This window comes from Haliotis asinina, chromosome 8 (genome assembly GCF_037392515.1).
Source record: "Haliotis asinina isolate JCU_RB_2024 chromosome 8, JCU_Hal_asi_v2, whole genome shotgun sequence".
Taxonomy (NCBI): domain Eukaryota; kingdom Metazoa; phylum Mollusca; class Gastropoda; order Lepetellida; family Haliotidae; genus Haliotis; species Haliotis asinina.
The window spans coordinates 63,108,630-63,125,619 of NC_090287.1; the positions used below are offsets into that span (position 1 = coordinate 63,108,630).

A 16,990-nucleotide genomic window follows, 5' to 3' on the forward strand; every position below is an offset into this window, starting at 1 on the left:
AACTAGCAATCATAAAAGATTTATTTGTTTACAAATCTGTTGTCAAATCTAATTCTGTTTAAAATGCTAGAATCAAACGAGAACTTATGTTATGAAAAAGATGCTTCATAGATTCGAAATATTTATCCCTTGTGAAGTCTAATTCGACACAGTCAAACAGGACATTTTTGCCCGTAATTATTTCATCAAAAGAGATCTTGTGTGGCCAATGCGACATCGTCGCATGATGACCTCTTCAAATCTAGACTGACAACCCTATAATTGTTGGTATCATTACTTGATTACTTTTTGTGCAAGGGAATTAACAATCCCCAAACTCCATTGTTCTGGGAAGAGAGACTTGTCAAGCATAACGTTAAGAAGCATTTCAAGGTAGGGAAGGAGGATTTCGAATGAATATTTACTCGGGAATCAAGTTATCTTTCCCGGCAGATTTATTACTTTTTAGACTTTCTGAAATTTCATTTCTTGTTATGGGTGAATCAAGAATCTCTGAACTTAACTGGCAAAACGACGTATCGAACTCATTCGATTCATAAGTATCACAAACACTCTCCTCATTCCCTGTAGAGGTGGAAAATAGTTCCTTGAAATGGGAAAACCAATTCTCGATTGGTAAATTGTTTTGTAAATGGCAATTAGTGTTCAGCCCTTTAAGAGCTGCTTAGAATCGCGTATACAATGTTCGAGTTTTTCCTGTTTCTCTTTGAGAAAGTTCGCTTTCTTTCCTCTGCATACGCTGGCATATATATTTCTACGAATGTTGTGTTCTTGTAAAGCGTTATTATCCTTTTTCCTCCTAAACTTGTTTAAATATTTGCATCGTTCTTTTTAGTAGTTCACATTCATGTAGTCAAGCCACTGTTGGCTAAACTTATTGGGAGAACACACTCTTTTCATATCACTTGCTGCCGTACACAAGGCCTCTGACACGTAATTTTAACTCTTTTGCCTATATTGTACAGCGCTTTGTCGACAGCTTTTTCTAATAAAGAAACACAATCACTGCTCAACGAGTTGGAGTTAAATTGGTCAGCTTTATCGCTGGCCCAAACAAATTTGAAAGCAATCTTATTACAATAGGGTAGCACGGGCTCTGTGAGGTGCGCAGGCAATCCATGACGGGGAGATGTGGCTATTCAGTGCGTGACACTATGTTATAATTACAGCATACCTCAAACAATCTAGCTGAACATTATTACGTAGTCTATGACGCTTGCACCTTGATTACCAATAAACGTATAGTCACCAACTTCTGAGTCTGACCCACATCTTCCATTCAGAGAAGGTATATTTAGGACACTACATAAACTTGTCAAACATTTTCCAAAGTTGGTTAACACTCTGTCTGATGTCGTACGTGCCAAGTTAAAGTGGTCATGCAGGAAATCATACACTAAAGCGTCATCATTATCTAAGTATTCAAGGATATCATCTTCAAAAGAATCAAGCACAGTACCCGTCTGTGCATTAAAATCTCCACCTTCGTCACAGTGCAAGAGTGCACTTCGTCGCAGTGCAAGAGAACATCTAGTAGCTCCTCTTGTAACACTAACACCGTTACTACAGTGAGTGAGTGAGTTAAAAATTAAAGTCACTTTGGCAATATTTCAACCATATCGTGACTAAAACAATATATAGATTAACAATAATGAAAGATAGATTATACCATCCTGTCAGCAAAGGACAGTCAAAAGACTGGAATATCACAGATATACAATGTCATGTAAAACTAGTAATTAATTCTAAAATATTTAGCTAGAGGGGACAACACAATATAAAAATAGCCTATAGATCCCGTTATTACAGTCAGGTGATAACGTATTATACAGTTTGACGATTCTGGTTGGATATACACGCAGGAGACCATTACATCTTTATCTAGGTTGAACAATATCTTGTCAAGTAGGACAAATATTCCAAGGATTTTCGTCCATTTTACGAAAATCTCAAACTTTTGCCTTATAAGAAGTAGCAGCCCACCTGAGAGGCGACCAAAGTTGGATATTTCATCTCCGCCTTTTGTTATAGCTATATAATCAGGAAATATGGTTGTTAAATCAGTCTCCTTACACCACGATTCTGACAATCCAATAATATCACATTTACATATGAATTCTGTAAAGTCACGATCCTGCAGCTCAGACATCAGACCTGATAGTTTCCCAAATGTTCATCATAGTTATCGTTATTCTGGGGTACATTGTTTGAAGCACCCGTAAACTATCGCGGCCCTGGCCACACCTATCTCACAGTCTTCCTACCACGGGCCTATCAGAACGACTCATTTGTCAGCCGCTCCTAGATTCGTCCTGTGTCATCCGTATGTCTCTAATGTTGCACTGACTATTATTTATGTGCCTGTCTTGACTCTGTCGCGTGTTGTCAGTTCTTTCACGTCTTACATCTTCGACAATTTTACCTCCTTTGAAGTAAAATCTTTTGGTCGGATTTTCCGTGCGCAATCTATTAAGTTCTTGCCTTTGGTTACAGGTCAGGTCATTCACTACACCGTGTCCCATATCTCTAAGAGTTTCTCTTAATCCAATAGTGTGCATTTTGTCCTCCCAATGACACGTCTTTACAATGAGTGGGCGTGGTTCATCGTTTTTGACACACATTCTGTGAGCACGTGCAATGTCTCTGTACAGTGGGTCCGGGATTGAGCTCGATGTCTCTTCCTAAGTGTAGTAAGCTAACAGTTTGTCTGCTGATGTCGTGTGTGTGATTCAGTTTTCGTGATGTAAACAAAGTCCCTTTTCCAAAGAGATTTGTGCAAAACTCACCTCTCAAGCAAATGAGCGGCTGGTGGTCCATAGAGGATAGACTGTATTCCATAGCTGATCCAGTGACTGATCCTAAGGCCCACAATGTAAGTAGAAGTATAGTGCACAGCACAATCCGATAGGCCATGGCTGTCCTGCCCGTCCATTGTGAATGTGGAGAGTATGGCAAAATTGTCTCAACTTGTTCGTAGCCCTTCGGGTGAATAAAAGTTCCGATTTTTGTTCTCCATAACTGCAGGGGTATTCCCATTTTCAGTGGAATACTATTGGTTGGACTGATTTTTGTATATTCTTTGGATCATGCTGATGTTTCTTGAGAGCTGTCGGGTATGCGCCCAGACACTCAGGGGAGGTAGTAAGGCCTCGTAAATAATTACCTTCTAAGAGAAAAGGGATCTTGGAAACAATCCTGATCTTCACAGGTGGAATCTTTATATTATTGACAGGATGTTGTGACTGCTTATGCTTCAGGGATAGCATTCATCACTCGTGTTATGGTTCAACGTATTGTTGATAAGTGCAGTGGATGATAACATTTGTCCGACATGTCTCCTTTATGCAAACATCTTACTGAACATGGCCAGGACCTCATATAGGATACATTTCACATTCATGAACTTGTTTGGTAGATCTTGAGGTAAAAGGTGGAACAGTGTACCCAGCATTAACACTTTTACTTTCACGAAGGGAGTCATCTTTCTCACATATTCTTATGTGAACCACCATGTTGTTGCAGAGTGTTGTGGAATCAGCGTCTGTTGTATGGTATTTTCAAATATGTCCGTGTTTGGACAATCCACATGCGTTCTTGTACCCCTAATTGTTCTTCAACTATGCTGTATGTGGGTACGTACAGTTTGAAATCGCAATCATGTAAGATTTTCAAATTTCATTGATCAGTAAGTTGCCTTTTCTTTTACTTTCGCCTATATACTATTATATAATCCATATCAGTGTAAAACGATAATTGAATCCATCTTCTATTTCAGAAAAAAACTCAATGTCGAGCTTACACCACTTGAACTACGACTGAGAGCCTGGGTAAAAATACTTTTCATTATCAACATGCATTTTGACATCTGGCACTGGCGAAGTCCCACATACACTGGCACTATGTGGAAACACCAATATGATATAAACGATAACACTCCACCAAGATTCCCCAACTGTGACCACAGGAAGAGGTCATTGTCAGGAAGCTGCTCTGTCCGGCAACTTGATGGAAGGCATCCCAGCGACACAGCATTCATCCTGGAAGTTGACAGTGGGGATGAAAATAGTCCTCTTACTCTACACTATAGCATTGGTACTTCTCGGAGTGGAAGAGATGTGAAGTCACTGGTGGAGATGAGAGGGCCTTCCTTAACATTGCCTACAGTTTCATTGCCTCATGGAGTGCCTTTGTACTGGACTATAAGGGCTAGGAACACTCAAGGTATTGAGGCAACGACTACGTGCATGCTCCACACCTATGACAATACAGTTCCAGATGGGAGGGTAGATGCTGCATATACATTTACAAGTCATAGGACTGTGATCCAAGCGAACGTTGTCGTATTTGAAGATTCTCCACTAACACCTAATCACTCAGTTGCTGTGGGATACAGTCCTGGGGAGTTCGGAAAAGAAATTTTGGACTGGCAAATTCTGTACCTGGAAAACACAATTGAGAGAAAAGATGTCATGTCCGAATTGAAACATTTTGCCCCATCTAAGCCTGGAAAGTTGTCATCTACTCCATTTTCTACGGCTCATGCCGATAATGACATTGCATGTGCAAGACTGTGTTTGCAGACGGGTTCAAAGTGCATTTCCTTTGACTATGAAATGCATACTCAGGTTTGTGATCTCCAGGAAACAGTTGTCGGAGCTAAGGCGAAACTTCGAGCTGCTGCTTCCTATTTCCACTATGAAAGACTTGGAGTTGGTTACAGCGCATTTCGGGAGTTCTCTCACTCAAACCTTGAACATGGCGCTCAGTATTTCATAAATGCCAGGATCACCAACACTCTAGGATACGTTGCCTACCTGCCATCAACTGGGACTCTAGCTGACTTTACTCCACCTGAACCTGGTCCTGTAGGAGAAGCTGTCTCTGATATGTTGACAGCTGATGGATGTAAGGCAGCAGTGACTCAAAGATGCATCGATGTCACCAAGGAGCTCAATCACAGGTAAAAGTGGCACCTTTACCTTCTGCACAATGACCACATAAACATGTTGAAACGTACATTCGAACAGAATATTATCCCACAGGTTAAATTATATTGAAGTAATGTCTATTACAGAAAAATTATTGATGGGAGTGCTGGAAGAACGGTTTTTGGAGGCAACAAACCTCTTGAAGATACGAAATACACACTCGCAAACAACTATATCTCAGGTAATCTGTCATACCATGGTGTATCTTTACATTGTCTACTTAAACACAAATGCCATGTGTGGCCATGAAAATCTGACAAACAATGCCTATGGAAGACCCACTGGGTCACGATTACATTTCCTTATGTAATGGTGGATTATTCGTTTTGTGTGGTTTGTTGTCATCAGTATGTATATGTTTACTTTTCACAGGTAACTGCGATGGCTTCCACGACGACGAGAGTGGTATTTGGGGCTACACGTGGGCAGCTGGGACGTCTGTGTGTGGGTCCGATGTCGTGAAGTTCACTGATCCTCACGCTCAGCTGCAAACCAGGCACGACTGGACCTATACCGGACTTGGCAAGAACCTCCATCTAGCTGATGGTCAGTATTACATTACCTTCCAAGCTATCAACAATGTTGTACACGGAGGAGCCTTGGTCACAACGGTATGTCACTCTACACCTGTGACAGTTGACACAACGGCGCCCGTTGTACATGAGGTAGGGGATTTGCTGTTTGATGAGGATTTTGATATCTTGGGCGTCTACTTCAATGTATCAGACTCTGGATCGGGTATTGCAAGAGTAGACTTTGGTTTGGGCAAAACAAAGTATGATGTATTTGTGAGATCTTACAGCCGTCATCCCTTCTTGAACCGAGCTGACCCATATCTTGTGATAGAAGATCTTGGCTTGACTCCTGGTGTTCAGGCTTGGGTGCGAATCAGGGCTGTAAATTCAGGTAAGCAGAAACTATTGACTTGAGGTTTTAACTCACTCACCCACTAATAGATAGACACCCTTAAAATTAATTAAATCGACTTACTGCTTGCAGATAAATATTTACCATGCGCTATTGTTTGTTGTTCACAGTGGATCTATCCACTGCAAGCCATGGTGATGTTCCGATACTCATTGACTTTACACCGCCGGTCGTTGGTAGAGTACTGGATGGGAACAAACTGCTAGAAGATGTCAAATACCAACACGACACTCAGAAGATTTGTGCTCAGTGGGTGGACTTCCATGATCCAGAATCTGGTATTGACAGGTACGTGAATCCAATTACATGTATATCTGAACGTCTCCTTTTTTGCCTGTGCCTGTATGCATCTTGCATTAATATTTATATGAAATACTTTAAACGTAAAACACAACTTTGCAGATTCTGGTACCTTTCGGTATGCACTTACCGAAACAAATCATAAAAAATGCCAATTGAAGCTATAAAGTTGAAAAAAACGCGATGAAAAAAAGCCCGAGAAATCGGAGTTCAAACGTTTCACTAAATTCCCCCAGCGGTGGGGGGAAACTGGTTTCAACAGCTGTGCTGGGCTGCGTCCATAACGCATGCGCAGTGAATAGGTTCGCGGAGCTTGAGGCAGTATGCACACAAACAAGTAAATAATCTACTCGTTACGTAAAACAACTTGTTGATTGTGGTAAACAGTCTCTGTCACAGAGAAAGCTCAGTGTCTGGTTTATTCACACCTATATGTCTGTCTGCCTTTCTGCTAAAGACAACATGCAATGCACCGCTTCAATCATTGACCACGTACAATTTGAACTTAACTTGAACCTATCAGACTATACGACATAAAGAAAATAAGTTGATTTATGACTCTTGCACCCGAGTCCCGTGTCTGCCGCATTATGGAATTAGGCACGTGTGATACACATGACATGTTTTTATGTCTGTGGGTTGCAAACAAACTACATTCATTTTTTCCGACTGGATCTGACGGAAACTTGTGCAAACTCTTGTCAGATTCAAGTCCTGCTTAGTACTTGGACGAATGACAGATTCCAGCCACGCAGTAGTTTACCATCTCTACTGACATGATTTTTTATTGGATCGAGCGCAAATTCAGTGAACATGTATTTTCCAAACCCAACATCTCTATATACATTATCTATGGATAACGACTTCCTTTCGTGTATATGATTTTGATTGACAACAGTATATGAATCCATACTGAAACGACGCATCAAGTACACAAAAAGAAGTTGTTATCCATAAAGAATCTTACTTTCTTGTGACTGGCTATACTTCTAAAATGCCCATCAAACAGATCATCTTTCTGTACACACAATGAACCCTCAGCATGTGAGCAAATGAAACAGCCAATCGGAATCCGTCGTTACACTTGAGTGCATATCCACCCGCTATGACTGGGTTCGGTCTCCCGAGGGCTTTGTTTCGGGGAAAGTGAGCCCAAGTACAAAATATTACAAGTGATAAATGTGTTTTAATTATGTTTGAGTTTTTGGTTGCATGTGACCTTTAAACACATGTATTCTTATCATTGATGAATTGACGATCTACATGAGAAACTAGAAAGGTTTTTCATCTGTGATAGTGACTGCTAAGTTGCAATTTACATGAACTTTCAGTTATCTCTGGGGTGTTGGAACAACAGCTGGAGCTGATGACATTCTTCCATTTACGAATTATACACATCAAGTGAAATCTGGGTGCAGCGTTACAACTCTGCATCACAATACAACATACTATTCAACAGTTGTCGCTTTCAATGGGGCAATCAATCAGAAGGACATTCAGGCAACATCTAATGGAGGTATAGTTTCATATTTGCTGTTTAATCTTAGAATACCCGTCTTTTTAATTTATGGCTAGATTTCGTGAATTGCTAACGGCTGAAGGGATGATGTAAATCCAGCTAAGGTCCATGCAGGAAGCACATGTACTGTAAGTCCACATCGTCCTTAGTATGCTGATCTATCTTCGGTTGTTGGCAATCTATAGCCAGCTTTTATGTTTTGTTGTCCAAATGGTGATATTAGTTTTAACTTTACCTGCTAGTTTTAATTCTAATTGTTATATGTTAGTTGCTTTACTGTCCTTTGACGACAGCTTTTAATAATATATTCATGTTTCATTTCAGTATCAAACATGTTCTCGTACGATATGACTGGAATATTGCCGATGTGACGTTAAATATTGACTCACTCACTCACTCACTCATGTTTGCTAAGTTAATGACGTCGTAAGACATGTTTAGTGTGCTGTATGAGGATATGAATGTGCACAAACTTCAAACAAATCAGTAAATACAAAAATCTGACTAACCAAACAAACTGTCTCAACCTGATCTTATGCGGGTATGCCTTAGAAAATTAAGGTTAGAGTAAGGTATTATTGTGGCATTTCGTAAAGGCAGACTGACTATGGGGTACTATGTTATATTAGATGTAAAGATGATGCTATTGTATATTAGATTGAGTAGTATATACAATGGTGGTTCTGGACCACTTTCAAGAAATGTCTCTACAAAGCCTTATTTAGTAAATAAGGCTTTGGTTGGGACCTTAACTCTTGCTACTATTACCCCTACTACAAAAAGGTTGGGTGTCTATGAAACAGTTTACCGTGTATTGGTTGGAGGTAACACTGTGCCGTACGGTACGATCAATAATTCTTCTCTTACAAACCCCCTACCCGGCCCATCCCTCAAGTAGTACAAGTTAGGTTCGTCGGCTTTCATATCCACTTTATCTATGTTGTAAGTTTTGACTGACCATATAGGATCGGTGGCCCGCTTACGGCTATCACCCTCATGTTCCCCCGGCTGGTATAGATACCTCACTAGGGCCCTATCTGGTATCTGTTTCTCCTTCCCACGCAATGGAGCGGCCGACTCTGCAACTATTGATTTTAGTTTGATAGCGTCTGCCGGTTTCTTACCGGTGAGACGGGTGACTTCATGGTTGATTGCCGACACCACCTTGGGTAACCTCGTGACCCATTCAGTCGATCGTTTTCCAGGGGTGACCATCTCCCTAGCATACTGATGGCCGTACAAGCGCTCAGCCAAAGTCCTATTAAATCTCTCAACTATGGCTTGGCTGCGATGGGCTCCGGCCGTGCCACGCCTGACCTTTGTATCATGTTTGGCTAGCAGTTGTGACACGGCACCCATGAACTCCCGTCCGGGGTCAACTTGCAGCTCTGTTGGCCACGTCAGCGGGCTGCGTTTGTATATGCGTTCGAATCCTCTGGCTACCTGGGCCGAATCTTTCGTGGTCAAGGGTTCGGCTTCCTTGTAACGACTGGCTACGTCCACTACGGTTAAGGCATACTTGTACCTCTTGTCGTGGGGTAGGAACAGTAGGTCTGCCTGGTGAACGCTATTAGGTATGTTAATACCGAACCTCCTTCTAGGCACGTAGCGTGGTGCCGGCAAATAGATCTGCCACAGGGCTTGTTTTTCAAGCCACGCTTTGGCTTCCTCCGGGGGTACTCGCGTTATTTTAGCTAGCTTATCTACTGCGCTAGCTCCTTTCCAGTACCCACGCGGGCTGTAGTAAATAGCCTCAAATTTTTTCATGTCCATGCGCGTATGTGTTTATCCCATCAATAGCTATCCAACGTTTCGTGTCCATAGGCGACAGGGACGTCTTGTTTATAGTCAGTCCGTATATCTTATGTCCATCACTTCTAAGTGTGTTCATTTTATGTCTAAAGGTACGGGTCTTGAACAGGGCTTCCTTGAATCTGGCGTGTTTGATGTGTTGTTTCACCACATACTTCTTAACCCCCTTAGCCTTCCGGATCTCACTATTGTCGGCTTTCAGTATGGAGTACATCTTAGGTCTCAAACCTATGTACTCGGCTATGGGCGTGCCAGCACACTCGTCCTTCATCTTACCTAGGACCTTTTTATTTACCGTACTGTGTAGGGCATGGGTCTTAGGTTAGTCGCTGGTGTCGTATAAATCGAGGTGTTTTTTCATGTCCTCGTACACGTCCTCGGTTCGAATCTCCATCAGCAGGGAATCCGTGTCAGTGTACAGCACTTTACACCTGTCCCCGTACTGTTTCTTGAGCTCGTTGTAGTAAAAGTCGTACATCAGGTGTTTGGATAAATCGAGGATGCTCATCCCCACGTAAACAGGCCGGTTGAATTTTATGTGGCTTTTCTTCATGTGTAGGGCAACCAGGTTGTCTGTGAATATCTTACTACGGTTGAATGCCGGACTGGCTATCAATCTCCTGAGCTTGTCTTCCTCACTCGACCGAACCAGCTTCACGGTCACGCGTTTCCTCAGGTTCTCCATAGTCTTACCAAACACCGAGTTGTGAATGAGCTTGTAGAGATTTTTCTCAAAATCACTGGTGGCTTTTTTTTCGTAGGTCTGTGTTCATTCTGATGTAGGGCTCCATCCATGGGCTCTGGTCGAACATGAGCACCCTGTGTATTTTGGTCAGCCTCATACCCAACGACAGGTACAGCTGTAGGTTGCGATAGTGAACGATGTACTTGGTCTTATTCATTAAGTTAGGCACGAGTTTTTCAACGTCTGTCACACGCCCACCTGACAAGTTATGTTGGTACACAGACATCCAGTCTGGGTTAACCCTCATACGTTCGGGGGCCAGGGGGTAGCTGTTGTGTGATGTGTGTAATTCCTTGGTATACTCTAAGTCAACCTCGAGGATATACCCTTTGTTCGAATCTGGTGCAACCCCCATAACATCAACGTGGGGTACCCATTCGAATCCCCCTGTAGGTAGATACTGGCTCATGGCCCAGCCGTACAGGTTGTTTGCGTCGAGGTAGAGAATGTGATTGGTTGGCTTGTTAGGATCGTAACCTTTCACGTATTGATTATTTGCTTTAGCGTATCGTTTGGATGCCATGGAAATCCCACCTCGCAAGCCTTTCTCAATGAATAGGTGCATGTCGTAATCTGTGAGCAATTCCAAATTAACTCCGGTCTTTTTAAGCAAGGCGTCCCACGACAGACCTAGGCTGGTGTAATACCATGCGGGGTCGAGTTTATACTGCTTGAAACACGTCCGCCTAAACGTCTCAAACACGTCGGCTAACAGCAGTACATCTGTCCTCAAGTACAGGTCGTGATAATCACCCAGGTTCTTACAACCCAGTTTATTCCATACGTTAGTCGCGTGCGAGTAATCATCTCGTGAGACGGACGCCTCATTCAGCTTGCTATAAAAGCAGTCAATAGGGGGTAGTCTGGTCTCGGTGAACTTGGCCCAACTATCCATGTACTCATAGGGGTACACACCCTTCCTCATAAGCAGGGGTCTAGTCTCGGCGTCTGTGTATCGATCGGTGATAGGGAAGGTATTGTTGGCCTTGACCAGACTGTCGAGTGACGACAGGAGGAACTGAAACGAGTCAATGAACCTAAGTCCGTTTAAGCTGAAGGAGATGTATCTCTCCATGTTGTTGGGGATGCACGTTATATTACCATCGATTTTCGCGATGGCCTGCATGATCAAGTGTGAGTCGTACCCTCTCAAGTTGTGAAAGACAACGGGGATGTTTATTGTCTTAGGGTTGATTTTAAGCTTGAGGTTGCACGCGCTGTGAGCGGCGCCTCTATACTTACCAGTTATGTGGCAGTGATCTCTCACCGAATCACCGTTAAGTGGTGAGTCACACACGTGACAGTTAGTGCTACTAGCGTGAGCTAGTCTGTCGACACGGGTCATACGCATGGGAGCGATTCTATACAATGCATTCCTAATAATTTTTTCTTCCTCCTGCAAACACTTTAGAAACCTTTCAGCCGCGTCAGGGCCCCTATACACTACCGGAGCTTTCGTTTCCCCGTCACAACGAACGACAATGTATCCAAACGAACAGGCTTTATGCTCTTGTGTTTTGTGGGTGAAGGGAGCCTCGCCGGCGGCACCACTGGGGGAAACTAAGGCTTCGAAGTCGGCGTATATGATATAAGGCACAGACATTTGGTTCTTGTGGTTACTGAATTTTAGGATATTATCACCTTCCTTAGGCATGTCGACTCGTATGGCCGTCTGCCCCACACCTTGACAATCATCCCGGTGGGATTCTAATAAATCAGCTCGTGTGAAGCCATGTAGGCATCGTTCACAGAAGTGGGTCTTTTCTCTATGTGCCGATTGGTCATACAACAGCCTGCTAAAGTGTTTTATCCATGTGTAGTGATACTTGTCACCTCGCTGGATCATGAATATATTGATAACTTGGCGATCCTTCACCGGGCTGACCCTGTGTACTATTGTTGTGTTACCTTCGTGCCCAAAGACATTTATAGCCAGATTATTCTGTTTTTCTACTTTAGTGATCTGGGATATGGGGGTGGGTTCATCTATACCATCCCAGTTGAGCCCATCATCCTGAGGATAGCTAGAAAGCCTATCTGAATGAGTGTCAGCTGGAAATAAGGCTGACCTGATAGCTAACCTCAGGCAATCGTTTCCTCTATTCTTAACGTTTACTATGGCATGTTTGTTCTTATAGTAGGGGGGTAAGGCTAGGTATGATCCGCCTCTGAACGGCACGTAGTTAGCTATGTCTAGATAGACATTATCGATTTTATCTACAGCCCACCCGGACCCCAAGTGTGTATAGCGTTCTAGGTATTCTCGTATCTGCTGAAAACTGGTATCGATTGATGTATCAATGGTCTCTGTATGTGTGGCGACCTCTTGTTGACCTCGGAAGTAAGGCTGAACATACTCAGTGGCCCCTGTGGGGCCCCCAACCTGCTTATCGAGCGACATTTTCACTGTGATCTGAAACTTGATACTTCCTAGGTTATTTAGTTCCTGGTTGACCTTATCAGCTATCAGAGGCTTGATATCTGTAATGTCTATGTTTCTATCAACGTGCATGCGCCAACCTCTCAAATAATTGCCTACAGCGCGCTCAGTGCGCACGAACTGTAGGTCAATAGCTCTATTCTGTTGTAATAATTCTACAAGCTGTGGTTTTCTCATACGGGAATACCCGCCTAAACCCAAATCGTGTGCCTCGGCTTTCAGTTGTTTTACAGTGGGAGGTTTTGCTACAGGGGCATGTGATAACAATGCGGTTAACCCGGCTCTCCCCAGGTTTGAATAACCCGTGTATCCAAGCTGTTTTGCTTGAGCTTTTAATTGTGTTACCGTAGGAGGGGCTTCTAAACCTAGTAATCTCAACAATGCTGACTTCCGCATTCGAGAATACCCGATCACACCTCTCTGTTTTGCGACCCGCTTCAGCTCGCGTACAGTAGACATAGTGTTTACACCTAAGAGAACCAATGTCTAATTGCTTCACAGTAAAGGGAGGTAACCCTTAAGTGGCTATCTTGAGCAGTCGCCTACGTTCTTTTATATAGCCTTTTTTATTCTCGTAGATGAGTTGATGTCTGACTACGTTCGCTCCGTGAGCTTTACATAGACAGTAGTGTCCTTTAACCCCGATACCACACACAGAACACGTGTAGTTAGGACTTCCCATATGGAAACAACAGAACCCCTGATTCCTGCATTTCCTACCACAGGCCTCGGTCTTCCCCATAAGTATGTATTCGCATCGGTATGGAGCAGGTCTCATGTTTACTTATGTAGGTATTTTAATTTAATTGCTTCGCAACCAACGCAGTAGCTGCTATACCCAACACTATGAAGCCCAGTTCACGATTCATTTGTCCCTTGGATGGTGTGTAGTACTGAGCGAGTGTGGGTTTATTGAGCGGTTCCAATTGTTTACCAGTTAGTAGGTAGTATTCTTTCATTGCTTCATCAACATCGTTGAATGTTTGAACGGCATGGTTTTCACGCTGGAGTTGTTCGTTAATAAAATCGATCCTCTGGAGACGTTTTTTAGCGTACTCGGCCTGTGCTCTTTGTAATTTCTCAGTAGCGAGTTCGTGCCGCTTCCTTTCTTCCTGTATTTCAGCCGCGTGATCATCTCGTAGTTTCGAGAAGAGGAAATTACTCCCGGAAAATGCCAGGGCATTCACTAACGCCCCACCAACCATCATAGCTATCGTGGCCATCCCTATATTTATTTCATTATATTATCAGGTATTATTCCTTGTTTTACTAGGATGTCTTTTGTGGCCATCGCCATACCAAGGTTCATTATAAGCATACCCATATCCTGCAGGTTGAAATCTAGCTTAATAGTTGGTTGTTTAAGCACCATTTTAGTCAACCGAGCGTACCCTACGGCTAGACTGGCGACCACTGTGGCGTGGTATGCGTCGATGACGAACGTTTTCCCCTCAGACATTATGTATATGATATAAAATATTAAAATTATAACATGATACCGGTCTACCGTGGGGGTGGGGGGCTCACTGTTGGGTGGTGGCTCACTGTGGGAGGGTACCCCCACGTATAACCACGAGATAGCCAAGGCAGCAGTTACACCTACAGCCAACAACAGTCGGGTTGGGTTGGTCACTTTATGTTGGTTACACCACCGTTTTTTACCGGCAGCTACTCTCTTAGGATTCTTCTGTCTGGTTACTGTTTGTGAAGGGGTCACTTCCCTCACCTCGGGAGGGGTTTACCTCACTGGTTCCTGTGTCACTTCCGTCACCTCGGGAGCAGCATCCATCTATACTATTATTATTATTTTTTCTCTCAAATTGACAATGTTTTGCTGTGATAATCGCCGCCGTCACTGGAGCCAACAACATACCATATTTGTGGTACAGCCCGCAGCTGATAGAGCTCACGGCGTGTTCGATAAAAGGGTCTTTCTCGAGGTCCTCCCACAGGTAAAGTCGGCGCTCTGGTGGAATGGGAAGGAAGTGTCATACAATACCGGTGTATATCTGGGTCATAGCCGATCCTATTGTCTTTGTCATTTCTGCTCCGAGCCGGGACTCGTATCTAGCGTACAGCTTATCGATTTCTTCGGCTGACATTTTGTGAATTTTATCCGGAGTGTAGTCTCCAAAGTAATGTTTGGCTTTGCCGCCAACAGCCAACGCCACCAGTTTCTCTCGCTTGGGGGAATCCCCCACACCCCCACTGGGGGTACCCCCCAACTGTTCGAGCAATTCCTCACACTCCATCTTATAATATAACAAGTAAGATTTAGTTTTAACTATATAATACCCGATGCAGACAAAACACAGTGAAATGAAGGTTAAGTTGCACACGACAAATACTTCAAATATCATAGCTATGCTTAGCATTTGCTTAGCTTTGCTTAGCTTTAGCATACTATATATGCTACTGGTTGGTCGGTTTTTAGAACGAGCTTAGCGTGTTTAGTTTCAGCGAGCTGTTTCTTTACCCGTTCCTGTTCTAATTTGCTCATCACATCGTTCTCTCTCAAACACTCCTCGAACGAATCCCTGTCCTTGCAGTGAAATAAGGCCACCCATCGCGTCTGCTCCCTGAGGTCTTTCAACACCGAGTTGAACTTCTGCGTTAGCACCCAGACGCTGTGATTTGCATGCCGGCCGGAGAAGGCCAGGTACGATAGCATGTCTCTCTTTTTTGTTATCTCGCGATTAGCGCTGCAGTCGTCTAGTATGAACAGCGTCGGTTCCCCTTTAAATTTCTCGTGAAGAGCTTTCAACCAGTCCTGCAGGCGTGTTCCAGGGTCGATTTTGTGTACGTCCGGGTCCGTCATCACCCAAGGCCGCGCGTACGTTTTATTCATGCTCAGAGTAGGGCACATGATAACGATGTTATCGAACACATCCTTGTAGTAACCCTCCAACATATCCAAGACGAAAACGGTCTTCCCACAGCCAGTCTGCCCGCACACTATGGCGCAGTGTGGGTCAGTGGGTAGTTGGGGCAGTTTATTGTTGGGGGGTGTGGGGGGGTACCCCCCATCAGTAGATGGCTTGCACGAATCTCCCATTGTCTATATTAAGTTGCGCGTCCATAATAACGTACAGATATAATTTCAACTTACCAGCGGGTTGAGCCTTCTTAGTAATCTGGATGGTTATCCCTTCGCTGCCGTTATCTATACGGCGCCCGCTACCGTGCAGTTTATCATCATCCGTGGATCGCATGTCCAACCATAGGGCGTACTTGGTGGTCAGGTATTCACCGATCTGCACGGAGCCGAGGTCCAGGTCCTTTGTTATATAATCCCCCACTGGTAGCTTTTTTATCTCATCCCACTGCTGGTGTGGTCTCATGCCATGACTGAACAGCTGGTTGGGCACGCCCTCGATGGTCACTTCCACCTTTTCAATCTCGGGGTTGAAAAACTTCTCGCTGTCCCTCCGGAATGGATCGTAATCCTCCACGGGGACGACCAGGATACCTTTCATCGATCGCGCCGGCACGTTCAGGTTGATATTCCACACAGTGTCGCTCTTATCTCGCACGACTGATCTATGCCTAAGTACACGATCGTACAGTATAGCCATCTTCCCAGAGTACTGACTTCGAACCTGCCTGGCCAGCTCCGGGCTAGTGACCATGTCGAACTCCAGAGAGATGTTGTCCATGGTATAACTAGCCTCATCACCGTTCGGCGTACGCACTACTTTGCTATAGTCGTTAAACGTGAGCTCGTATTCGAGCCTATCACCCAGCGCGGCCTGGTAAAACGGCGCGTGTCCCGTGAGCAACTCGAAGTCGAGCGGCACGCAGAATCGATTCCCGTATGCTCGAGCGATGGCCTTTTCACCGTCCGATAGCTTGTCTTGCTGGTCTTGCGTGAAGACATACCCTATGCGCGCCCGGGTTGATTTGCTGATACCCTGGTACACATCATTGACTCGTTCTCCCTCGCTTTTCCAGAGATCCCTGTAGCAGTGAAACACGTCGCTGTCGTCGATGCTCAGCACCTCGTTACCGCTGAACTTGACGGTCGTTTTCTTGATGATGGCTCGACCCACGTTCCGCACTAGCTCGCGTTTGTCGTTGTCGGAGGTCAACGTGATATTGAACGCCAGTCGAACAGTGCCTGGTACAATGAGGTCATTCTCACCAAGGTTTGGAAATCTAACCAGCAGAGTTTGATTCTGGTCTATCTTGCTGGGATTGTTGGTGATGGTCACCGACTGGCGCACGGCTCTGGCTCCTAATGGCTCTCTCAATCTTCTGAA

At 44.1% G+C, this 16,990-nt stretch overlaps 1 protein-coding gene across 1 annotated transcript in view; it reads left to right on the forward strand.

Annotated features, from left to right (window-relative positions):
- Window positions 1-16,990, forward strand: part of LOC137295348 (uncharacterized) — a 75,771-nt gene that overhangs the window by 24,695 nt on the left and 34,086 nt on the right. Inside the window, exons 33-37 of the mRNA XM_067826662.1 lie at window positions 3,776-4,960; window positions 5,075-5,169; window positions 5,361-5,894; window positions 6,026-6,203; window positions 7,547-7,731. Coding sequence (XP_067682763.1) covers window positions 3,776-4,960; window positions 5,075-5,169; window positions 5,361-5,894; window positions 6,026-6,203; window positions 7,547-7,731 — 2,177 coding nt within the window. The remainder of the gene's footprint in view (window positions 1-3,775; window positions 4,961-5,074; window positions 5,170-5,360; window positions 5,895-6,025; window positions 6,204-7,546; window positions 7,732-16,990) is intronic.